At 41.9% G+C, this 26,670-nt stretch overlaps 1 protein-coding gene across 4 annotated transcripts in view; it reads left to right on the top strand.

The window, feature by feature from the left end:
- Positions 1-26,670, top strand: part of kif26ab (kinesin family member 26Ab) — an 83,679-nt gene that overhangs the window by 28,384 nt on the left and 28,625 nt on the right. For 2 of the 4 annotated variants that reach the window (XM_077538797.1, XM_077538798.1), the window contains exons 3-4: positions 7,539-7,997; positions 12,813-13,030. In XM_077538797.1, the coding sequence (XP_077394923.1) occupies positions 7,539-7,997; positions 12,813-13,030 (677 nt within the window). Of the gene's footprint in view, positions 1-7,538; positions 7,998-12,812; positions 13,031-19,168; positions 19,299-19,454; positions 19,557-26,670 lie in introns of those variants that run through there. The other 2 variants (XM_077538799.1, XM_077538801.1) reach the window with 2 other exon arrangements.

The following is a 26,670-nucleotide window of genomic DNA, read 5'->3' as shown; positions in this document are numbered from 1 at the left end:
TGACACGTTCGCCACCCCCCACTCTGCGATTGGCTGGAGGGGTGTAAACACTGTCTTTCCACAGAAACGTCCCGCTGTTTACAAAACAAACACAAAATGGCGAAATACAGGCTGGGGGTGTGGGGGTTTAGGACAAAATCACCACAAAAGATTAACATAAACACAGAAGTGTAGACTGAGAGAAAGTGAAAGTGTGTACATCCTGTATTTAAAAAGTGCATTTTCCTGAGTGAATCCGGCAGACAGCCCCTTTAAGGAGTACGCAATATAAAGGAGAGAAAAGAGTGATTAATGAATTCAGGGCCTTATATGGTTGTTTAGTCTGTTTTATTACAGATTTGTGTAATCTTACCCAGTCACAAGTGAGGCACCAACATGTGTTTGAAGTGATTTGCAGGGGCCGTCCAGCTTTGTGTTCACACTGAAGGCGTTCTCACAGTCGGCAGAGTAGCACACGAGTGTGACATCCTGGGTCATTGTGTTGCGTGCCTTCGAGCAGGCAGTGGTTAAATTTAATGGTGTGTATCCCACAGAACTGCTGTGCCACTAAAAGCTTCACCTGATATCTAATCAGAGTCGGTGCTTGCAGGCCTTCCAGCCCCGCCGCTTTCCAAGAAGGGGATCTGAGCAGAGTCGTCTGTTTTGGAGAGCGGGTCAGAGAGGGAGAGGTGGTGGGGTGGAGTTAAGGAAGGGCAAAGGGTGGGAGCAGAGAGGGATTACACCGCTGGATGTGTTTCTTTTATCCTGGGGATGTAATCTGCCCTAATGCTTTGCGCCCACCTGGGGCAAGGCCAGCAGCTGTGCTCGTCCTTCTCCCACTTGGCTGTCACGAGGAACCCGGCTTACCTGTGGGAAAGCCGATCAGCTGGAATCGCTGGTCCCCAGCCAAGGTTCTGGTCTGGGCCCCTGCAGGTTTAATGGGGGTCAGTTCCTTTTGAGACTTATGGACTCGGTGTGTGTGGTGAGGGTCAACAGAGTCTTAGGCCATGTAAACAAAGACGGTTCAAGTTTTGTCCTTTTAGGGCTTGAGAGAAGACCAAAACAAGGAGATGAGAGCACTGTGTGGTCTTGATTTGATAATATTTACCTTGAAAAACTAACATAGAGTTATTTTGCTGATTACTTGCTTTAAAAAGTAGCTAAGTTTGATTACAAGTTACTTTAATAATTACATTTAAATACCAAAGTTTGGTCTATTTTAGAAAAAAAGAAAAAAAAATCTAATAATAATAAAAAAAATAAATTATTGATTTATTTTTTTAAATTAATTTTTTTTTTTTTAAATAATAAAAATATTTAATGACTAATAATAATAAATAAAGGCACTTATTTACTTGACATACTGTATTTAACTATGATGTAATACAAAAGCTCAATATTTATTTGTTTATAAATGTAATGTTTAAATTTGGGGACCACCTGCTGTCACACAATCTGGTGTGACTGTGAATGCATGCTGTACTGTGATTTTTTTACATAGTGTTATCCAAGCTACATAGAAAACATTGTCGACTGAAAAATGCACAACAAACCTTAATAATTTTGTTTGTAGCTGAAACAAACTCAAAGTAGTTGCTGTACTTTCATCTTGAAAACACAAATATCAAGAGGAAGCTGTTAGTCTCAATGTGCTGAAAATGATGATGTAACTCCCTCAGATGTGTGAGATCTGATTTGAATACTCCCACAATGCATTTCACTATGTTTAGTACCAGCGTTTCCGTACGTGTTCTATAATGATTAGTTAATTGTTTAGTGACAGTAGTGAGTACTGTAGTGTTAGGAATCAAGTGTATTTACTTCTGTATTTCATTATTCCTTATCATAGCATTCGTTTTCAATAAAATACGTGCGTGAGCAAGGCACCATTGTTGAGAAATGTGCGATGTTTATTTAGGTCTTGTCAATTCTTGCTCTAAATTGCATCCTGCAGTTACAAAGGATTTGTAAAAGTAACAGTAGTCCGTTTATTTGTTTGAAAAAAGTAATGCGTCAGATTTGTCGTACTTTTTTCAGAGTAATGCGTGTAATGTAAACTTTGATGAGAACAATATGGGTCATAATAATATTTATTTAAATGAAACTAGAAATGTACTGTATGAGGAATGAAGACTGACAAAGTAAAAGTCATCTTTTAGTTGTCAAACTAGCCAGTGTTTCAATTTAATGTAGTGGTGGTACTGCCAATAGAGTTGTGGACTAACTCTGCAGGCCAGAGTGCAATGTGGACTCACAAAATAAATCACGCACAGGGCAAGACTGCAAAAATATCTGCAGGGTGTGCTGTTTTAGTTCCTCTTTTTTTATATATTACACATTCATATTGGGACAATTTTTCTTCATTTTTCTCTCTGCCACCGTGGGCAATGGAGGGAAATGGCCTCAACTGGAATCTTTTTCACAGAGTGCGTTTAGCCTCAATGAAGCGTGTGCCCTTCAGTGAGTGAGGGAACTCATGCATTTAAAACCGTCGTGACCTTCTTGTGATTTAAGTCAACTCCACATCTGACCAACATTAAACACCACGTTTGAAAAGAAATAGATGCATTTTCACTTTATTTGTGCACCAAGAAAAGATGGGAGGAAATGTAGATTTTATTAAAAGTCTATCTTTCTGTGCAATCGTTCCCAAAAGGCTGAACTCGTTTCCATCAGCCTGTGGGAATGCGGTGTGTATAATGACACTCCATCAACCCTGCAGAGACGCATCCAGTTAGATGCTCCGCCCTGCTTTTTCATCAGAGACGGTGACAAACTTGGGTCTCGAAGGGATGCGCGGGGTTTATTTCACAGAGGCAGGTTTGCTTCTCCCCCGCAGCGGTCAACCAACCTCCTTTCCATAATAAGGCCGCGGCATCTGACTGCATTTGTCCCCAGAGTTTAATAAAGATCAGTGCTGACAGGCAGTAAAGCAACATAACCACCCACGAGCCTCCAGGCAAATGGCCGCAACCCCGGCCTACCGTCTCTGTCCGCAGCCATGCGAGTGAGCTTGGCTTGAAAACCGAAACCGTCTCCCACTTGTACACAACAATGGCTGGCGATTCAGATCGCCGACGTAGCGCCGCACCTTCTCGCCAACAGGAATGCTTTGAACGCTCCTTTGTGCTAAGTTCTTCTCCAAAGATGCTCTTCATACTCACTTGCGCCTGTCAATAATGCATCACATGGGTAGTTAACAAATCAGCCTTGCCGTTGCACCTCTCCTGCATCGTCCTCACGTTTATGTGTAAGCCGGAACGGTCCACACGTCTGACCGCACTGCGTTGTGTTCCGTTGCACGAAATAAACGGGACATAGATTTGGATCCAGAGTTTGGATTTATTTCTGCAAGTGTGAGAAAACAAAACAATTTGGGCAGCAACCTGCATGATCCCATGTCTATCACATGCCTAGCACAAAAATTAAGCAGTTAGCATGTTACAATATTGAAATAACATGCACACACATATAGGAAGAACCGCTTACATAAAATTCTTATTCTCCCACAGCCCAAAACCCCTCAATCACACTATACAGTACAGCAATTGTCGAATTTTATTTCAAATAACATCATACGAAAACATTTTTGCTTTGTCTTTATACTTAAACGTTAGAAAAATTGATTTTTTTTTTAGCACGTTCTCCCCACGCACGTACCTCTTTGTAGGTCAAACGCCATTTAAAAATGCGAGGGGAGCAACCACAGTATATCTCCTATTCTTTCAAAATAAAAGCTCTGACAAAAAAAAAAGGAAGTAACCAAAATAAAGCCATAATTGTTCGATAATAACCACTTGAAATATAAAATGAAACAATTCAAGGATTTTGGGGAAATTGATACATAAACAAAACTACAATAATTGTGGGAATGCTGGAGCTTTCCCACATATGTTTTTGTGATTTTTATTCTCCACACTTTTTTGCCGCATAACAACTCCCACATAATATCCAATTTTCACTGTTCAAATTTCAACTAGCTTCAAAAATTCACACCTCCCGGGGTATATATCGCCTGATTCTACATTACTTACAGTATTTGCACAATTTATCTTGTAATGTCAACTTTTCTCCATTCATTTTCAATGGGACAGACATTGAACTTTTTTTCTTTTTTTTCATACATATAACTTATCATTACCAGGTGTCTTACACTGCTCGGTGGCACAGTTGGTAAAGTGCATTGTGCAGTAACCAGGAGGTCATTATTTCATAATTTATCTCTCAATTTACTTCATAGCATTCAGATATTAGCATTCAGCTTTCAGCATTCCCACGCAATTTCTCCAGAAATTGCACTTATTCTAGTTTATAATAGCCGTTTTTCTATCTGTTCCATACGGTCTCAAATGCAAAGATTGTGTACCTCACTGCCTCTCACTGTTATGCACATAGCAGCGTGGCCTTCAATTTTATCATTCTCTCATCATTCGCCATCATCATCGCCATCATCCTCACATACGTGCGACCCTGACCCTCTGTTCACTCGGCTAGGCATAAAGCTTGCAGACAGTTTTACAGGAGAAGCCCGCTCTCTAACCTCCCAAAACCACACTGAATAGCAGATGGGCTCAGCTTTGTGTGTGGTTTTATTAGCTCTCCTAAATCAACACTTAACAATGCATGGAGAGCGTCAAGGGAATTGATTTCTTCCATCTACCGGTGCCCTGAGTTGGGTAAGGGGTTTGCCGAAGGGTAAAGGGTGAGAGTGGATGGATGGACAGAGTTAACTGGTTCTGACGTGGCTTCAATTTCCTGCCTGGGAAGCAATGTACAGTAGTCAAAGGGGTGGCTGTGATGGTTTCTTTCGCTTTTATCAAGGCCTTTTAGGTCTCACGAAAAAGCCCTTTTAAGATGTAAGGCTCTATGTTCGAAGTCCGTACAGGTGCGCTCAAGCTTGCACAAGCCCCGTTTAGCGTGTTTGGGAAACTACCTGTCACATCTGACCATTTGGTAGCTGACAGTAGACTAAACTTGACAGCTCTTGGAACCATGTCTAAATATTGGCGCAGTGACTGTAATGCAATTTTGGTGAGCGTGATCGAGGCACATTTTTTTTTTTTTTTTTTTTTTGCAACAATATGACAATAGCATGCATCTGCATCGAACGCTTTGATTCATTTTTTTTCTTTTTCCTTTATGACTGATCGAATTAAATTGTAATCATTAATTCATTCATCTTTTTTTTTTTTTTTTTTTTTTTTAAACAGCAATCACCGATTTTAAAGAAAATGGGACGAACTGGTTCTATTGGCAAGTCGGCTGTGTACACGCCCACAGCGGCGTAAACCGCTAATTTGTAACTGCGCCAAGCTGCGTGCGTCTGCGAAAATACTATCACTTGGTGTCGCCCCGCCGGACCTGCATGAATATCGAGTATTTCACTTGATTCCATATTATATTAAATCTGTCACTGAGTTGGCCACAGGCCCGGTTTGGCATTTGTAGTCAGGATTGATGTGCCTCTCTACATCCTGTTTCGTGGTTGGGCTTGGAATCTGCTCCCACCTGCTCAAGTATAAAGCAGGTAGTCAGCACTGTAAATCATCAACCAGCAACATCATGCCAGCATGATTTTCAGTCACAGTCCTTATGCTGGGCTGTCTCTATTAACACATTAATTGCCAGACCAGAAAAAAAAAAAAAAAGCATCATTTGACGTATTTTTCCGTCAATGGCAGTGAATGAGTTAATAATCTTAATTCAGCGTACTCATATTTTTAGATACCTGCTCACGATACTGTAGCGTCTGTTGGGTCCAATGTATTAGTTGTCTACTGGGTTTGATGGATTAAGTGGCATTGAATTAGGGCACTGGATTATTGTTTCCTCCTCACTCCTCCTGATCACCTCCGAGGGTCCGCAGAGCAAAGGCCTCATAAACATTTATGTTTGTGCTGTGGGCTTCTGTCTTAGGCCATGACTCCACTGGGTTAGAGCCCGATGCCCCTTTATGCCTCTTAAGAGACTCGTGAGTGTGAGTGCGAGTGCGTTTTTGTATGCGTGTTTGTTTGTATTAAAATGCATGTTGTAGTCTCTGGTAGAATTTGAATAGTTGGTGTGCCTCCAGCTTCAGTAGGTGCTTATTTTCACATTTGCTGGCTTCTCATCTGTTTTCACGCAGAGACACTTATCATATGTAAATTAAATAGCTTCGGGTGCCAGATTCACTTCAGCTGTTGTTTTCCTTCAGCATTCCTCGCCAGCAGAGAGGAACACCCTAGGGGACCCTCTTGTTGCTGAAGTAAAAGGACAAAACTTCGCTGGACACTTGCCTCAAAAAGCTGTCGGAAGATGAGCCACTCTCAATTTCAAGCAGAGCAAAATGCTTTCAAATAGGACAGAATTTGAATGAGGATTTTCTGTGGGATGTTCTCCTAATCCACCTGAGCCTTATTTTGTCGTCTCATATGGTTTGGGTTGTTTTGGCCTTGATTAGCTGCTCGGAATACGCAATGCCTGATCAACAGTCTGCCTGCATGCAGGCAGAATGGCTCAGTCTGAACAAAGATGTGCTATAAAAACAGTTGGGGCAAATATAACCCAAATTGGGTCAAAAATGGACCAACCCAACTTTTTGAGTTATCCATCCATCCATTTTCTTGACCGCTTATTCCTCACAAGGGTCGTGGGGGTGCTGGAGCCTATCCCAGCTGGCTTTGGGTAGAAGGTGGGGTACGCCTGAACTGGTTGCCTGTCAATTACAGGGCAACTTTTTGAGTTATTTAACCCCCAAACAAGTTGCATCAATTTAAATTAATAACACGCACAGCAACCCAATTTTTGGGGTCGTTTTGTGACCTGATCAAATTTTGTAAAAAATGAACCAAACTTTTTGAGTTATTTAACCCAAATTGTTGGCTCAATTATTATTTTTTATTTATTTATTTATTTTTTTTTTTTGGGGGGGGGGGCTTTATGGTTTATTCATGTGACTCAACTTTTTGGGTTAATTTAATAACCCAACTGAATTGGGTCAAAAATGAACTGAGCAAACTGATTTAACCTAAAAAATGAGGCAAATTAAATGAATATAACCCACAAAGCAACATAATTGTATGGGTTGTTTTGTGGGTTATTAATTTGCGCCAACTTTTTCCTAAATTTAATAACCCAAAAAGTTGGGTTAGTCCCTTTTTAGTTAGTCCAGGCTTCGGCCTTCTTGGGTGGATGTGCACCCAAGCATGTTCTCCCCGTGCCTGCGTGGGCCTTCTCCGGGTACTCCAGGCTCCTCCCACATTCCAAAGACATGCATGGCAGGTTAATTGGGCACTCTGAATTTTCCCTAGCTGTGCTTGTGAGTGTGTTCTTTGTTAGCCTCTGTGTGTCCAGTAATTGGTTGGCAACCAGTTCAGGGTGTACCCTGCCTACTGCCCAAAGCTGGCTGGGATGGGCTCCAGCACCCCCACGACCCTTGTGAGGACTAAGTGGTGTTAAGAAAATGGATAGATGGATGTTTTTAGAGTAACAACAGAACACAGACACTCCCAGAAAACATGAACATGTTTGTGCAAAGAGTTACAGCAAACCTTTTTTTGTGTGTTTTCTTCATGCTGCAGGACACCGGCTATGCAGCTTTCCTATTCGAGCAGCTCCACACATCTGGGCGCAAGGAAGGCGCCGTCACCTGCTGTCAGGTGTGCTTCACGCCTCTCCATCAACTGAAGCAGGAGGCTCTGCAGACTCTCAATGATCCCGTCCTCGCCTTCGGCCCCGACATGCCGGCCCTGCCCGCCTCTTCCTTTCTCCCGCTGCCCTCGAGATTTGCCGTGTCATCCTCCAGCATCCACGCAAACCAACTGTCCAAAGGCCAAGCTGCCTCAATCCTGCCCTTGGAGGAGCCGCGCGGTTCCCAGAGCTCCTCAATCCCATCGGGTCCAAAGACCAGCGTCCAGGTGACAGTGGCAGGAGGGCAATTCACCGGACCCCTGAGCTCTGTCACCATCCAAGCACAGCAGTACCTCGAGGGCGTTTGGAGCATCTCCAGGGTCAACAACTTCCTCACTCAGCCGAAACCGGTATGTCATTTTTGTGCCTTTCTTTTATAAATACCGCACTCGCCTTTTTGATGCCATAATGACCAAGTAGCACGAGAGTAAAACAAGCTTTAATTCCTGAGTGGCAGAAAACACCATTATCTGTTAATGTAAGTCTGAGCACTTAAGTGTTCCTTTGTGCTTTTGGGGCTCAAGTTCATTACGTATAGAGAGAGTGAAGTGACATTAGGGGAATTTTTCAGCGGTTTTGTACAGAAAAAATAAGCATAAAATGCTGAGGTAACTTTTTTTTTTTTTTTTTTTTTCCCTCTCATGAGAACACAAGTGAGTCTTGAATACAGAACAGATTAATTGTCTGCAAGAATATTGGCCTCTCATTCTTTAGTATTCAACAGAGGTGGCAAACTTCACAAAACACGTTTACCTGCCGCTTGAGTAGGAGCACCTGTTGCTAAATTTAAACTGTGGCAGACTTTTTACATTGTGGACCTGGAATTTCCACCTCTGGTATTCAATAAGGGTCATTGTTATTTTAAATCATTCACTGCCATTGACGACTATAGACGTCAAGATTAATTTTAACTGGGCTGGCGGTGAATGAGTTCAAAAGTTTGTCTTATGACCTCCATGTCAAATGTCCACCATACATCATCACCATAATGCTGCAGTCATGTTGGACAAGTGTTTGCCAGGTCTGTTGTCACGGAGGTCTGTTGTGTTTTCTCATGCTGTACTTTATGAGTGAGAATAATTTTCTCTGGCTTCTACTGTAAAGTTTATTATATAGCTAAGGGTTGGGACACAGGGTTTTCAAGAGGGATCCCAAACACAGAAAGGACATAGCGGTTCTTAGTTCTAGTATCTATCGTTCATTAAAACCAGATCTTTCAGAATGACAAAAAGCCACAGAAGCTCTTTTGTGGTCCACTGCGCCTGAAGGCAAGAGCTTTAATTCACAATTCCCACTAGGCTCCTTTGGTGAGGAGAGCATGAAGTGTTGTGGAAACAAAGAAGTATAGACTCGCTGTGTGTGTATTTTGTGTGCATAGAAATCCTTGTATGTGTATAAGCCAGGGGGGGCCAGAGCAGTCCTACATTGAGCCCATTTTAGTACTCCTTGGATCTATTGGCATTCCCCGTTGGGAAAGAGCCCTCCTTCTATCTGGAATAATTGTTGTCGTCCTTGGAATTGAAATTATCTGGGCCCCTCTTGAATTGGCATTCTTGGCACACTGACTGCTAAGAAGTTGGTTGTGTTGAATTGATGCCCAGGATTTTTATTTTCGAGCGAGCAGGCCATAATTGTCTTAAGTTAAAACATGAGTTAAAATCTAAAACAGGCTATAGACCAAAGCTATTCCTAGCATTATAGAAAAGTAAGATATTTCAGAAATTGAATTAAGTTATAATTCCCGTTCAGGCACTCCCGCACAACAAGATGAACTGCTGCTGACCCATTTTGTCATTGGCCCACTAGTTGCTCGGTGCCACTGTAGCTCTGAGGATAGATGCATGCAGTGAACCACAAACTACAACCACCTGTTTTGTTTTTAGTTGTCAACACTTACTGGAATATTTTAAATGTGTACAATCTTCTTCATCTGATGCTGTTTACCTAAATCTACAAATTATTCAAAATCTATTCTTTACACCTACTACTTGATATTGGCAGCCATTTTAGGTCTTTTCAGTCTCGCAGGAGCGTGAATTAGCAAGAATGTGACATCTATCAGTCTTTCTACCTACTTTATTTACCAACAAAACTAGACAAAATTGGTAAATATATAACAACGACAAGCTAAATATCGGTCAGATCCACTTTTAGTCAGCTAATAGGGGTCATGTGGCACGCCTGACTCAAAGTCTGTTCTCTTATATTGTATCCTATCTTATATTGACTGCAGTCAGGCCAGCCTCCAATCAAAACATCAAGCAAAGCCAGCCGTCAAACGATATGGCGGCTAATGTAATTACAGTATGCTAAAAAAATCGCTACAATTACACTGTCATTGTTTAGAATTGTATAATACAGCGACACCTGGATTGACTGCCAACCAGTTCAAGATGTACCCCGCATACTGCCCGAAGCTAGCTGGGATAGGCTCCAGCTCCCCCGCGACCCTTGTAAGGAAAAGTGGCTCAGACAATGGATGGATGGATAATACAGCGGCAATCACTGATGTTAGTGGCTTTTAGCTAGCAGCTAGCTACTACTGGTGAGTGCCTGGTAGACCCGCGACAATCTACTTTTAAATGCAGTTTGATCGATGATAATGAATCTGTAAACAAGCGTTAATGTTGACAGCCTGACACAGCTGCAATCTATTTTTAACAAACAAGGCTTACTCATATGTATGTTAGCAGGCAAAAACACTTCGGTAGTTCCGACATCACTTCCAAAGGGCAATATCGCCCAACATGGCATTCTGTTTATTACAAATGCATTATTTCATGGAGTACCGTGGTAGCACATACAACATATTCTTGCCAAAAAAGGGATTTAGTTCCCCTTTAAAGATTTTCTGTCACTCGAGAAAAGCAGCCGTGTTTTACTTCTAACGTCCACCCCCACCACTTCCTACCCACTCCACACTTTTCTCATCGGTATTTTAGTGTCTCACCTCAATTCGTTTCCATTAGCCACAGAAATCAAGGGAGCGTGACCGACCAGATTAAGTGGACCTCTTTCACTTGGCCAGTGATCTTCTGTTAACCAGCGCGATCGAAGGTCACACGAGACTGCTGCCACACCGCTGAAAGGACGCCAGCCAGCCAGCCAGGCTTACTTCACACTTGACCCTCAAGAAGTCTTTTGTCTTTTTGCTTCCTTCTTGACACTCTTTGGCACAGCCTTCCTTTTCCATTATGGCAAATCTGCCCAACTTTGTTTCATACCTTGCTCAATGTCTTTGCTCTTAGTTGGCAAACCAAAAAAAAGAACATCAGAAAGTGTTAAAGGGTGGAAGGCCATCTCATTACTGACTCTGCGCGAAAAGCTCCACTGGCGCAGCCTAATTACCTGACAGGGGGATAAATTGGACTTTTCACCAGGAGTAAGTAGCCATTCCGGTCCAAGGCTGCACTGAGCAGCTTGGCTGAAGGGCTTAAGTCCTCATTCTCAACACCAGGGGGAATACTTTGATGCACTCCACTTGTAACCAGCTGTCCCTGTGTGCTTGTGAAATTTTGGCCTGATGATTTGTAAAACTGATATCTAATAGGCTCAATCTGTGAACCATTTGATGAGGCATGCAGGTCCGCTTCCTGCACGGCTGAATGTGAAGTGCTGCAGCCTTTCATGCCAAAGTGTAATGGGCCAACGTCCCTGGCACTCGCCCAAGTTCGATCCAGCATGGCGCTGGCGAGCTGTGGATGGCACATTTCCGCCTTCTTCCAGGCTTACGTTTACGTTTGTGGGCTTGATAATCATTAGTTGTCCACTGTCCAACTAATATTTGTGTATTGAGGGATTTACATGTGGTCAATTATAGTCTTATGTTACATTCCAGACTGCTGGGAATATTGAAATACCCCACTCCGATTTTAGACGATCCAACCTCAAGGCATTCCAGTTGAAATGAAACAAAACAGATGACTTTCAACGATGTATGGTTCTCAATTAGCATTCAAGGTACACTATAGATGACATGTTTACAACAAACCTAAAGATACATTCACAGAGATGATATAGTGACCTTCACATTATTCCTCCATGGCGGTTTGGTCCGTGGTCTGGACATTTGTTTACGCCGCTTAACTCTCAAAATACGAACTTGTCGTCCCCGGCAGGAAATGATACGTGTTTTTCAAATCAACGTAACTACTGAACTGTTTGCGCTAGCAACGTAATTCCAACGGATTCTAAAAGCAGAGAAGCAGAGCTTTGCGACGTTAGCATAAACATTATGGTAGCTTGCAGATTTTAATGTGTGGAGGAGGAGGAAACGGTGCGTCATAGAGGAGCAGGACGCAGGAAATCACGCATGCTTTTCAAATCATTATAACTCCGGAACCGTTTGCGCTAGCAACGTAATTCCAACGGATTCTGAAAGCAGAGAAGCGGAGCTTTGCGACATTAGCATAAACATTATGGTAGCTGGCTGATTTTAATGTGTGAAGGAGGAGTAAACGGTGTGTCATAGAGGAGCAGGAGGCAGGAAATCACGCATGCTTTTCAAATCATTACAACTCCGGAACCGTTTGCGCTAGCAACGTAATTCCAACGGATTCTGAAAGCAGAGAAGCGGAGCTTTGCGACGTCAGCATAAACATCATGGTAGTTTGTAGATTTTAATGTGTGGAGGAGGAGGAAGCGGTGCGTCATAGAGGAGCAGGACGCAGGAAATCACGCATGCTTTTCAAATCATTATAACTCCGGAACCGTTTGCGCAAGCAATGTAATACGAGCGGATTCTGAAAGTGTATGAGAGGAGCTTTACGTTGGGAGAAAAAGACAAAAAACAAAAAAACAAAATCAGGCGGTCTGCTAGAATAGTAGAGTATCTAAAGGGGTTTTAGTAGTCACATTTTCGATCACTCCTGATGAGTACATTGCCAGGTAGAGTTTAGTGAAGTTAATATTTTCTGTCATTAGCAATATAATGCATGCCATTACTTAATTACAGGCCACAAGCACCCCAATAGGCTGGCCACAAACGATGAATGGCACAGTTGTTGCTGTTCGCTTTCAGCAGTCAAGGCTGCTGACTCCAGCTAAGCGACGCTGGCTGCGGCATCTGTCCGTCCATCTGTAGCAGAGCTCAGCAGAGTGGGGGAGTAAATGGAGTGGAAGGAGGTGCAGATTGTGGTCTTTGCTCAGTGTTTATGCGCCCACAGGCCCAGAGCTTGATGGGGGACGCCGGCAGAGATGTCACAACCTCCGCGGCCCCGCTCACCACCATAACCAGCAGCAGCAGCAGCAGCGGTACCAAGAGCAGCACCTTGACGCCCTGTCGCCTCAGAGGCCCCATGCAAACGGGGCTCCCTACCCCCATCACCGGTGCATCCAGCTCTATCACACACTCATCATCTGCAGCGGCCTCCTTCTTCATCAGGTGAGCGCTTCCCCCACTGTCATCCAAATGTTGACTGACAAGACGAAGCTGTTGTTTAAGGAAAATGTGCATGGAGGACACGCATGCATGCGAAGATGAGATTTGCACAGACTCGCCGCCCTTGAAGGTTCATGGCGTTAACGTTAACGTGGGGGCACGGCCTACAGGGTGATGTCGTGGCCATGGTTGAATGACGGCATGCAGCATGACACGCTCCATCACAAAATGAAATGAACCTTCAGTTTGCAGGCATCAGTGCCCATGAATGGATAATAGAATTACATAATTTGGTATGAAGAGGAGGAGTCTCACGAAGGGGCTTAGGCTAAGCTGTGTATTGTCCTGAGGTATTTCATGTTTAATTTTCGTGTCTTTGTTTTTTTTTTTCTGTCACTTTGAAAACTTTCAAACATTTGCCATCTTGCTATTGTAACGAGAGCTTTGGCTGCTCAGTGAGGCTGTTTCGTGGCTGTGAGTCCCAGAACAAGACTACTGTATTTTTCGGACTCTGGGGGACCAGGACCAACCATCATGTTTTCATTAAACCAGAACTAGAACCACTTCCTGCTTCTGTGTCTGAGAATCATGGATAATGTAGTCATACTATCATATTGCTACGGCCAGACCAACGCAAGCAGAGCATTTCTGAGAGTGTGTTTCCATTGTTAAAATGTGAGGCTAAACGACATAGCCAGCTTCCTGTAGCTTCCATGACTGGGCAAAAAAGTTGTATCATGGTGAACATATTGATCGTTTACAGCTGTTGAATGATCAACAAAAATAGCATTTAGCGTTAGCCAAAGTAATAACACAGCGCGACTGGTCAACCATGAACTTATATATCAATGGACTAACAATAAAACTTTCTTGCCGTCGGGAGAAGTAAAGCCACCATTGGCCATCTTGCGTTGCCATTTGCTATGTTCACCTAAATTGAATGCATTGATTTCTCTGCAGCATTTTCACGTTATTTTCTGTTACTGCGGCCACAGTGTGTGGCATACAATTGTACCAATAGGTCTGGGATAATTTCATTGGTAAGATTAAATTTCAATTTTTTTCTGATAAGGTGTACCTCTGAGTACTACTCAAAGATCCGTCTGCATCATGTTGCCAGAACCACCTACAATTGCAGGGAGTCCTCGAGTTACGTTCCTATGCTGGCGATGTAACCCGAATTTCGATTTAAGTCGGATTTCACCGTTAGTCATTTATTTCAAAATACTTTGTACGGTAATAAAAAAAACAAAACATATTTGTGCAACCAGTGTGGATGGTTGTGCATCTCTGTGTGCCCTGCAATTGACTGGCAACCAGTTCAGGGTGTGCCCCGCCTACTGCCCGAAGCCAACTGGGATAGGCTCCAGCAACCCTTGTGAGGAGTAAGCAGTAAAGAAAATGGATGGATATTTGTGCAACCAGGAAGAGCCTGTGATCTAATTGCTAGCAGGCGCTATGTTTTCGTTATGCTGGAAGTAGAACTACTTCCTGCTTCCGTGTCTAAGAATCATGAGAAATATAGTCCTACTAGCCTATCACCGCGGTCAGACAAACACAAGCTGAGCATGTTTCCAATGTTCTAATGTGGGAGCTAGATTAGGTAAACGACACGGCCAGCTTCGAATAGCTGCCGTGATCAGGCAAAAAAAAAAAAAAGTTTGAATAATGGTGAGCTTTTACAGCTGTTGAACTGTCAACAAAGATAACATTTAGCATTAGCCAATGTAATAGCACAACCACCTATCACCAAATTGGCAAGTGATATTCAATTTTTTTCGTCTGTCGGACGACCAAAGCAACACCCGGGTAGTTCCATGTGTAACCTAGCATAATAGCGCTAAAACAAACAAACAAACAAACATACAGTACAATTAAAATAATCTATTTAACATACCGCAAAGACAATGCACCATATGAAAATGTTTTAAAATAGACCCATATGTGCATCTAATGGTCTGTAAATTATGGTATGTTCTTTTGTAACAACAATCCTAGTGAATACTTCCCCTAGTGTGCTGTTTTGTCACAAACAGAATCCCTGGCAGGTTGGTCAGTGCAAACATTCCCTGCCTCAATCTCTCCGAGGGGTGCTGCACCCTTAATGAATGTTGGCAATAGGCAAGCCTGCTGAGAATGACGCATGGGGACTATTGAAGGCTCTGCACCACATGAGGGAGAGAAAACTAGTGAAGGAACTGTAACAAGAAGCCCATGGGACTGTTGGGACATCACCAACAGGGATTAGCTTTTTTTTCTCCAGTTGAAAGCAGAAGGGATTGTTCAGGACTTTTAATTTGCAGGGGAATTCCAGGTCCGCTAACACTTCCTGCGCATCTCCCTTTCTGTTACAGAGGCCGGGATAACAGTTGGGCAGGGTTGATTCCTGACACTGATTTATATGTTGTCATGTTTTCGTTGGAGCGAACCACAAAAAGATTATGATCATGAGCAAGTGCCGGCCAGACGGTTTGGACCAAGCACAGGGGGTGGAAAAAAAAAAAAAAAAAAAAAAAGAGGGTGAGGTGAATCTGTTTTTTCCGCTGCAGCAGGTCCTGGTGGGTTAGAGGAGGTACAGATGGAAGTACAATGAAAGGTCCCGCCTTTTATTTGATCCCAACGATAATTTGCTTGGCAGCGATCTGGTGTTTAACTTGGACCGGAGAAGTGTTACGATGCTATGAACAACATTCCACACATACAGAGAAGGGTGTCGGAGATGCATTGTGGCTGATTTGAAGCTTCCTGAGCCTCTGCAGCTGTTGCAAACTACAAAAAATATTATTGTAATCATTATCTCCTCCTCGTTGTTGTTGTAACATCCTAACACTGATTAAAATTTTACTCCTCTGTGTTTTTATAATGACGAGAAAAAAAAAACAATTGAAAGAAATTAGTGTCTTTTAGGTTTGAAACTTGATTGAAAAGCCCACATCTGATTAGTATTCTGTTTTGTTCTGGAAAGATACAATTAGTGGGATTTGTGTGCAAATCCGCAGCGGCGGAACGGTGAAGCTGAATAATCAAACACTTGCTGGCTCCTTGGACATTTGTTTGACATTCACCTACAACATTTCACTTGCAAATTAATTTTTAATTAGAATACAATTAGCTGCAGTTGGGCTGCTCTTTCTTTTGTGAGAAACAAACAATGAACATTGTTGGATTTGGAATGAACATTTGAAAAACCACTTCCTCATTTTTATTTTTCCATGTTGATGTTGGCCGAATCATATATTACAGAAATAAAATGTTGCTTCCAAGCCTGTTCCCCACCCTAATAATTTTGCAAAGAGGCTTAAAAGCCAAGAAGACACAGGGTCAGTAATGACCAATTAGACTGACTCGACAGTTGCATGGAGACAAGAAGAGTCAGGGGTCAAACACTGACTGGCTGGCTGTGAATATCATTGTGTGTGCGCGTGTGCGTATAGGTGGGGGAGTGGGGCTAATGAATTTAGAGCCTTGTGTTCAGCTGACTATCACGGTGAGCACTGATTGCCTTGTGACGGAGCATAAGATTAGTATATTGACACAACTCTGTGTAATGAAAGCAGGTGGAGCTCGCAGCAGGAGCGCAACTGTGGAAATAACGGCTGCTTCTATTCCCATATTCCTCTTCCATTAGCACCTGCTGATTGTGAAGGTGTGTTTATCACCTGTAAGGCCCACCGGATTTCTTGGTGAGGAAGCTGCAGGGGGGGGGGAACGGACTGCTCAGTTTTCAATATATTGTTCTTAGTGTGCTCGTTCTTACTAGTGTTGTTCCGATACCGATACTGGTATCGGCAGAGGTGCCGATACTGCATTAAACCAGTGGTATCGGTATCGGTGACTACTCACAAGTAACATGCCGATACCATTAATTCCAATGCTAATATAGGATTTTGGATGCGGCATCTTGTGTCTTGCTGGTGTACGACATTCACTGGTATGTGACATGTTCACTGCATGCCGATCTAAGATATCCTATTGGCCCTTGAATGCTCTGAACCAATGGCAGGACAGCTTTTTCATGTTGAGGAAAAAAAACCTTAAGTATCGGTATGGTATCGGTATCGGGAGCCAAAAAACGGTATCGGAACAACACTAATTCTTACACAAGACAGATCTCGTGATCTGTTCTGTTCGCGAACAGCCCATGTGACTTTTTGCAGTCTCATAAACTACTAAGCATTGTCAAAAGCGAGATGATGTACAGTGACTCCATGTTTATCTTGTGGATACATTCCACACGCATCTGATATAGGTGGAAATTTGCGATAGAGAGCGCATATGGGAAAAAAAAATATATAGTTCACCCCTTTTTTAAGTATTCCTTAGCGCCTGTTCTCGGTGTCTGGCTTTCACAGTACTCCAAACAAGAGTCAAAACATTCTTGTTTGCTGGAATGTGACCCTGGAGGAGTGTCAGGAAGACGTGTATTTATTGCACCTGCCTTGCAGCTGCTGCCCAGGTGAGCCTTGTTTGTTAATGACTATGTTGGTACACAAGGAATCTTCCCGTATTTGTGGCAGGGGGCCATTCAGCCGCCGTTCTTGTGCACGCTCGCTTTTGTGCTTTTGAGTGCTCTGAGTAACCATAGAAACACGTCATTGGCTTTTTAGAAATGAAATATGACAGATTTTTCAGTGGAAGTTAGGACATTTGAATAGGCCTCTGTAATTTATTCTGATGGAGGAATACGCATCTCTTCATCTATTAGAACTGTGTATAGTATTATTGACTGGGACATGCAATAACCTCTTCAATGAACGAGCCATTTGGGTTTGGCTAAATCCCTTCGCATCCATCCTCATGTTTGTATGTATGTCCATAACCCAGGATGAGTTTAGTGTCGATGAACTTGAGAACCTTGAACTCAACCTCATTAAACACCATTAGAATGAACTGCCACAGAGTTTGTGAGCCCATATAAGTGACCTTTGACCTTGTAAAAGTTATGATTGTGTTTTGGGTTGGGTCATGGGGCCATTGTGTTATGATGTTGATGTTGTCAGTTGCCTATGCAGTTACTATGCCCCTTATGATGATAATGTCATAATGTGGCCAGTTGCTATGTGCCTATATTAGTTACTCAGTTTGTGTAGTAACGCTTATTTGATCATATAGACCCTTATTCTGTCATATAGAATTGTGCATCGTAGGGCTGCACGATATTGGAAAATCATGGGATTATGCAATGTAGTTGCTGAATATAGCACAATCGACATTATTGCGATATTTAACCGCTTCACACCCATAGATGAGTGCAGTGGACATGACATATTTGCGTGTATGAACCAATAAAACGCACAATTTGGATGATGTCAACACTTCTGGTTCATGATTGGATCCGAGCTAACCAATCACAATCGCAAGTTGATTTGCATGATGTTCATAATAAAAACGTTACATATAAGCTTGGTTAGTTTACATGCCATATTATCCTGGTGTCCACTATAACAAATTTTGTGTTCTTATGTTGGAAAAGAGTCAAAATCAGCAAAAAAAATAAAATAAAATACAGGTCTGAAGGGTTTTTAACATGTACCTAAAGAAATCACATTTTATTATCTAATGAAATAATTTTTTTTTTTTTATGCAGCAAAATAAGCAAATATATATTCTTAGTTAATTAATTGTAATTACCTCTCGATAATCAACTATTGGATGGCGGTGCACATTTTAGTTAGCGGCTGAAAAAAAAAGCCTAAAATTCCATATGAAACGTATTGCATGACTTTGCGATATGCATATTGCGTCGGCCAGTATCGTGTTATTGATAATTTTTCAATAAATTGTGCACGCTAGTGCATTGCCCTCGCGAGAGTCATTGAATGACACTTTTGTAACACTTAAAATTGCACAGAAGGTCTTTCTATGAACTTGTTGGTAGCTGCTAAAGCAAAACCTATTTTGCTTCAACTTCCTGTTATTGTAGGTGTCATGGCAACATGTCCCAATATTTTCAATAGTCTTTGTGGCTTTCATCGACATATATATCTCCAGAGAAAGGCAGTCAAATGAGGACATTGCTGTTTGGTTGGTTGGCTGCAGTGTGATTGACAGTGGAGATCATGACTCCTGACAAGTAGGCGGGGTGGATTATGTTGTGCGCAGCCGTCCATAGAGTGAGCGCGGACCCAAATGGCAGGAATAGCACGACGGACTTACGCGCTTGTAAACGATGTCTTTCGGAAAGCCGACTCGGGCTCGATTCTAACAGCATCAGGAACCGGAGATGTGCGACTGTGAGGAAGGATATTAGATTGATCACTATGGGAGTCACGTAAGTTGTGTCCACACACAACATCGTGTGTGTATTATACCTCTGTTATCTTTGCAAAGTAATATTTCCTTAGTTTCTTGTTTCTGCTCTTTTGATCTCTGAAAAGTATGTTTCTATCTGCTCTCCCCCCCCCCCCCCCATCTCTCTACTGTGCAGTTTTGCACAGTTGAGGCTGCACTGTCTGCTCCCTGGAGGTGAGAGGGTAATGGTGGTGTTGTCAAGCCACCGCAAGACGGATTCCTCTGCTGGGGCAAGAGTGTGAGCAGAATGTATAGCATAGCAAAAAAAAAAAACGCATTGCTGAAATGCTGGCTCTCTTTTGAGATGCTCCTGTTAACACAGCTACCTTGAAATCGCCTGACAAATGAGAAATGATTCATATCAATCTGTTGAAGGTGAGCACACATGCCCAGGGCAGCAAATGGTGCAATCAGAAGTATGGAGTGGGTGGAATTTGAGATGGTTTGTTTGCTCTGCAGTATTTATCTTTTTTTTTCACCATGGGATAAAACACTGCCTACTATTTTACTGCCATAATTAGCATGGCGGAGTTAATGGCTGCTAAATGTGCAGCGCCAAAAACAAATACACAGGTGGGATTCCATCCAAGCCCAGGCTGACATGTCAATGGATATCCAGCCTGTCTTTTTTTTGTGTCAAGGAAAAATCCAATTAAGTAATTTCCTCCAGACAGGACAAAAGTGGCCTCAATGAGAATATGTCTTTTTGGCTCAGTCATCTGCATAGCAGTGGAAGGACATACCATCTTTTCTTAAAGGGGCAGCAGAAAAATGAAAACAACAGAGGCCCCAGAATTGATCCCTGTGGAACACCATACAAAACAGGGGCAGTGCATGACTCAGAGCAACCAACGCTAGCACAAACGTTCTTTCAGCTAATTTAGATATAAATTCCAAGTTGTTGCAAAACTTGAAGCATACTTCCTGTGAGTGATATACCCTTGCTTGGATACCATGGTGTGATTGTATCTTGCCCCGCAAGCACCAGACTGATGCACGCTATTGTGACGGCAAGCAGGGTATCACTTGCGCCTGTCATCGTCAACCTGCAAGCGAGAACCAAGGCGCAGTGCTTGGTGCGGCTTGCGTGAGCGCTCGCTCTCCCTTGTTCTCCCACATAAACCTCTGAGTCAGTAAGTCTGTCTGGCCCACTCACATAGCCTGCAGAGGGTACATGGATGTCTGCCTGACAAACAAAAGAGCTGAAGTGCTGACGTGAGGCTATGCGCTCACCCCTGGTCCATGTGGACTAAACCCTTAGGGGGAAGGATTGAAGCATGGCACTCCTGATAGATCCCTTTCAAATGTGGAGAGGACTTCTGTACTTTCTTGTCACCTAACATAGGGCCGCCTTTGTCTCATTATATTGTTAGAGGTCATAAAAAAATATTAAAATGTGTGTGGCCAGTTGAAAGGAAAGGCAAAATTGTTCGCACCGCTCCATTTCCAGCCCATATCAAGCATCAGAGCGAGCTAGCTGTTTTGTGATGCTTAGCTACCTGGCTAGCTAGCTAACTAGCTTAGCTAGCTGTTTTGTGAAGCTTAGCTACCTGGCTAGCTAGCTAACTAGCTAGCTAGATCAAACCGTTCCCCACGTGTTTGTTATAAGAAATGAAAGGTAAAGAAGAGGAGTTAGCTTAACTGATAGTTGCAACGACCAATTCGAGTGCAGAAACAGCGGCGCCGTTTTCAACATTGACATTGACTCTGTTTTTCATTGATACTTTTTCTTACCGTGAGCAATTAAAGTGAAGCGTGAGAGAGGGCAGAAATGCGTGACAGCCCTGCTTAAATATTGTGGGCAGAGGTTAGCTCGCTAGTTCTTAGCACTCCTCCATGGAAATACGTTTGGAAGATTCTGACCTCACAATTTTTGTTTTTGTTTTTGTTTTTGTTTGTGGTTTTTGTTTTTGTTTGTGGTTTTTGTTTTTGTTTGTGGTTTTTGTTTGTGGTTTTGTTTGTGGTTTTGTTTGTGGTTTTGTTTGTGTTTCTGTTTGTGGTTTTGTTTGTGGTTTTGTTTTGTGTTTGTGGTTTTGTTTGTGGTTTTGTTTTGTTTTTGTTATGAATGTCCTTCAGTGAGTACAGTACAAAACAGTAACCATCCACTCCTTTCGAGTCACTTTTGAGACTGACCTCCTGAAGACCAACACGACCTGGCCTGTCTCATTTACTTGCTGGCCAACACAAAACTTACATGAGACGACCAACGAAGTACATTCGACTATATTGTGACCAATTACTTACTTTGGGAAAGCTTGGTAAGTTAACATTTGGGTAGCAGGTGAGGACTTCACTGCCCAGTCTCTCTCCCCACATTAAAAATGTAGCTCGGTTGTTACTCTGAATGGATATGATCTCATGCCTGCAGGGGCGAAGGGTTACCATCAAAACTGTTTCAGTGTCAGTGACAGGTGTCATGCAAATGCACACTGTTATCATACAGTGTGAGAGTGTTTCGGGATAATGTGCAAAGTGCTTTAGCCGATGCAAGTCAACATGCATTGGAGGAATTGTATGACCTATTGTGTGCACATGCAAAATAGGTCCCTTTGGCCTGTTATCCCCACAGCGCTTCCTGGCTTTACTTTAATATGGTACCATTCACAGAAACAAACATGGCTCACAGCAGACTTTTCACACATCACTGCTCAGTATGCAGTGTCACCACGGCCTTCTGTTCCCTTTGAATTACTAATAGATGCCTAATCAGTGCTTGTCGATTGATTTCCCTAAATATTTCTCTCTGAAAGACACAAACAACATGTTTAATAATGGGAAAGTCCCAGCTCAGATTACCACTGAGGATAAGACCTTTGTCAGGGCAGATCCGACCCTTGAGTAGAGAAACTTTTTTTTTTTTTTTTTTTTAATCAATCTATTTTGGTACAAACTAATTCCCTTGAAGTCCAATAATGAGGGTACATTCGTGTAGATACCTTTTAGGCAAATATACTCTCATTATAAGACTACCTTTGAGAAAGTCTTGTTCAGAAATTCGAAGCTTTTTCGACTTGTGCTTCGTCAAAGTAAATGTTGCAGTAAAGCTTTTATCTCCTCTCCTTTGCTGAATACAGGATTATTGCGTAATCTGCTCACGACCCAATACGTGAGAGCTGGCTGCAGATGCTAAAAATCCCATTATCCTCATACATATTATGTGGCTTGGCCTGTGTTACTGCATATGATACAGGATCATCTTTTTGACTTAATAATAGCTCGTCTTCTTTTTTTTTTTTTTTAGTATTCATTGTTTTATCTGCATCTGCTATGTTTCACTTGATCTTTTCACCTTCCGAATCCACGACCTATTAACTCAAATATAGATGAAAGATTAATAAACATGTTGAATCTCCCTTCCCCTTGCTGCCTTGTAGCCCTCCGGATCCACTGATTAATCACTGAAATAATCTTAGCAGCCCACGGGCCCACTTTGTCGTCATAGCCCCTAAGTCAGTGGTGTCCAAACTACGGCCCGGGGGCCATTTGCGGCCCGCCGTCCATTTTTTAGTGGCCCGCGACATGTGTTAAAAATGGCATTTGACTCAGTTCAAATAAAATAAAAACAAAAATGTTTGGAGATGGTCAAAGTAAGAAGGGAAGGTGTCGAAAAACACAGGTGCTATTAAAGGTTACTTTAGTTAACGAAAACTAACGAAAAAATTAAAATTCAAAAAACTATTTTGTTTATGAAATAAAATAAAAACAAAGATGCTTTTTAAAAACAGAAAACTAACTGAAACTACATTTTATGTTTACAAATCTAACTAAAATAAAACTAACTATAATTATAGCAAAAATATCCTCCGTTTTAATCTTTGGTAATTAATTTAATGCATGAGCCGTTGGGGATGATTTTAAACGTAATTTTTAGTAGATTTATTTTGATATAAACCGGAATAATGACATCACGTCCATGGTGTTTTTTAAATATTGCGCACAAGTAATACACATTGATAAAACTAATACTGAAACTAACTAAACTAAAACTAAGTATTTAATAAAGAACTAAAACTAATAAATAAATAAAAAACTAACAGAACCTCCCCGAAAAATAATTACTAGCTAAATTTTAAAAAACAAAACAAAATAAAAACTAAAATGAAAAATTCCCAAACTACATATAATAAACCTACTGCAATATTACAAATAAATTGGTTTATATACCGTAGCATTTTTCTAAATATGCAAAAGCACAAATAAATTATTTGTACAATTTTTAGGACGAAACACAATTTCTCTTCATAACATTACGTGGCCCTTGCGTCCTTATGATTTTCTGTATGTGGCCCTCAAATGAAAAAGTTTGGACACCCCTGCTTTAAGTGGACATTCAAATAAATAACCACTGGGTTGTCGCTCCTTGGTTGTAAGTGATTAATGAAAAAGCAAAGTGGGGGCAGAAGCTGTCACATCATGTCCCACTCAGAGCCAAAGTAGTTTAGATAAACACAACAATGTGAGCATTTCACGTCAAATAAATTTTGCCGTTTCATGTTTTTCTTGATAACCGCACACGTTCCCGAGACCGTCGATGTTATTCATGCATTGGCGAGGTGAGCGGAGCAGCTCATCCTGACGTTTTCGAGGAAAGGTGTGGGTGGCAACGGCGGTTGAATCCGAGTTCAACATGTGTACCGAACGTGTGAAGTCATTCCAGATGATTCCCTGCAGCCGCAGAGATCAGCGCCGCCGAAATAGCTGGTGGCGGGTGCGCAGGGGCGGGGTGTGACTGCACAGGAAGGGATGAAAGCAGCTGTTAATCTTTGTCAGCGGTGCCAGGGCGGCTGGGGGTGAAGGTGAGGTGGTGGGTGGGATAAACTGCAGTCTGCACAACCCAAGGAGAATACGTCTTCATTATCATCTGTCACCCATCAGATGAAAAGTGAATTTTTATGCTGAGATTTTTTCCACCCCCCCTGGTGAATCAGGCTTGACGTAATAGCAGAACATTTAGCATATTGCAACTAACTTTTACAGCGCTACAATTTCTTCACTCACAAACAAAAGGGGGTGAAAAGCTCTCATTGCAGGTATTTCCAATTCTTTCCTTTGCGGCTTTAAAATGGCTCCTTCATCCAATCAACTGACAATTGTGTCCTACGGAGCTAGTGCCCTTTTCTTTGTCCACTCCTCCATGACCTAATGCTAAGGCCATATTAGTGAAAACAATAAAATGAACTGTAAATAGAACTATAGCCGCTGACTTTTGCCCCCAAATGTCCCTCATTTACCGGTCTTAAGCCCTCATTAAAATGGTTGCCTAGTCAAGAGAGCTTTGTGGCTTGGTGTGGCCGCAGGGGCTTTACGAGGAGAGGAAGGCAGGAAACGCCTACAAAAGCCAGAAAGTTACATGCTGCATTTAAGTACTCAAATCAGTCCCCATGAGAACGCGCTTGTCCTTTGCACACTTGGAGAACTTTTGTGTCCTTTTCATCTTCACGCGATTATATTCTTCATTTGTCTTATGGCCATGTTAATACAAGCTTGTGTTAATCCAACTGATTGCACTTTTCCTTATTTTAATCTGCCATGACACCAACCAGGTTTTCCTGAATATTGATGAGTTTTTGCACCAACTGTTCAATTTATTCTTGGCCAGCTGGGGAATACCATTTTTTTTTGGGGGGGGGGGGATAAGATTCCAAGGTGGCTGTGTCCAAAGTCCCAATGATCAATTTTTCCTTCTCAGGCATAAAATTATTTAGTGCTGCATTGTTGGAGCCTCACTGGCACTGAGCCATTACAGGAGAAGGCTCAGCTGCTCTTTCTCATGGCTTTTCTTCTTCATCTTATTGCAAATGTCAAGTGTCTTTGAACTGTTTCTTCTATATTCCATCATCATAATCTCTGATTTATTCATCATTTTACTCTCATGTTTTCTTCTTTTTTTTTTTTATCATGTTCCCTCTCTATTTTTATATATTCACCAATGTGTAGAGGTTCCATAAGCGACAAATGTGCTGCAGTTAACATGGTATAAATCCAATGCAGTGGTGATTGGCGTGCAATTCTTTGTTGTTATCATTTAACATTCTGAATCGCATTGAATCAGCCGCAAGCGGGTTATTTTACAAGATGTTTTGCCTTCCAGGCTAGTTAGAACAGCAGCAGCCCACTCCTAACAAGGCTGTTGCTTGAACTGATGACGCCTGCTTGGATATGAAGGGAAACGCTTGCAACTTACTTAAACTTTTGATGCGGCAGAACCAGACTGAACTCTTTTCGCGGTGGGTGAGGTTCGGAAATTCCTTTTAACTCATTTACTCCCAATAACGTATAAATACGTTTTTTTTTTAATGTTCTACGTGTCCCTAAGACGTATTTATAAATTTTTTTGTTTTTGTTTTTTTTGTTTATGCTAGAGCATACAGAAGGCTTTGATGCAGCCTTTCAACTGCAAAGAACGGTTGCAGAAATGGTAGTTATTACACAAACGGCCAGCAGGTGGCAGCAGAGCAAAGGAGATCAACCAGGGCAATCTAGAAAAAAAGCAAAATTACTTACAATTTTAAATAGATTTGTGAAAATTGATGAAACTTAGCTCTGTTCTAATGCTAATTGCTGCAAAACGGAAACAGATAGAAACATACTTTTTTTTCTGATGAAAGAAGAGACTTTAATCATTCTTTTGATAGGTTCCATGCTTTTATAGCAATAGAACACAATATTCTGTGGGCCTTGCAAAATCAGTCAAAATCTAGTAAAACACCTGGGATTGCTTCTGTGAAAATGGCTAGGAGTGAATGAGTTAATGAGTAGCTGAGATGATTCAGAATTAGTTTCGCAGTTGCACTATGTAGCGATGGCACGGATTACAGACAATCAAAATATACATATAAGCTTTCACACCCTATTCGAAATTGAGAGTTGTGAGCTGATGACGGCCCACTTTGTATTTGCCGTCCAAGTTCAGACAAGAACAAAACATTCGTTAAACGCCTTAACTCATTCACTCCCAGCCATTTTCACAGAAGCAGTCCCGTTAGCTCCCAGCTGTTTTACTGGATTTTGACTGATTTTGCAAGGCCCACTGAATATTGTGTTCTTTTGCTATAAACCTATCAAAAGAAAGATTAAAGTCTCTTCTTTCATCAGGAAAAAAAAAAAAGTATGTTTCTATCGGTTTCCGTTTTGCAGAAATTAGCATTAGAAGAGAGCTAAGTTTCATCAGTTTTCACAAATCTATTCAAAATTGTAAGTAATTTAGCTTTTTTTTCTACATGGCCCTGCTTGACCTCCTTTGTTCTGCTGCCACCTGCTGGCCGTTTGTGTATTAACTACCATTTCTGCAACCGTTCTTTGCAGTTGAGAGGCTGCATCCAAGCCTTCTGAATGCTCTAGCATAAAAACAA

This window comes from Festucalex cinctus, chromosome 12, assembly GCF_051991245.1.
Source record: "Festucalex cinctus isolate MCC-2025b chromosome 12, RoL_Fcin_1.0, whole genome shotgun sequence".
NCBI lineage: Eukaryota > Metazoa > Chordata > Actinopteri > Syngnathiformes > Syngnathidae > Festucalex > Festucalex cinctus.
Note: the sequence above shows the minus strand (reverse complement) of the source record. Positions and strands in the feature narration are given on the sequence as shown.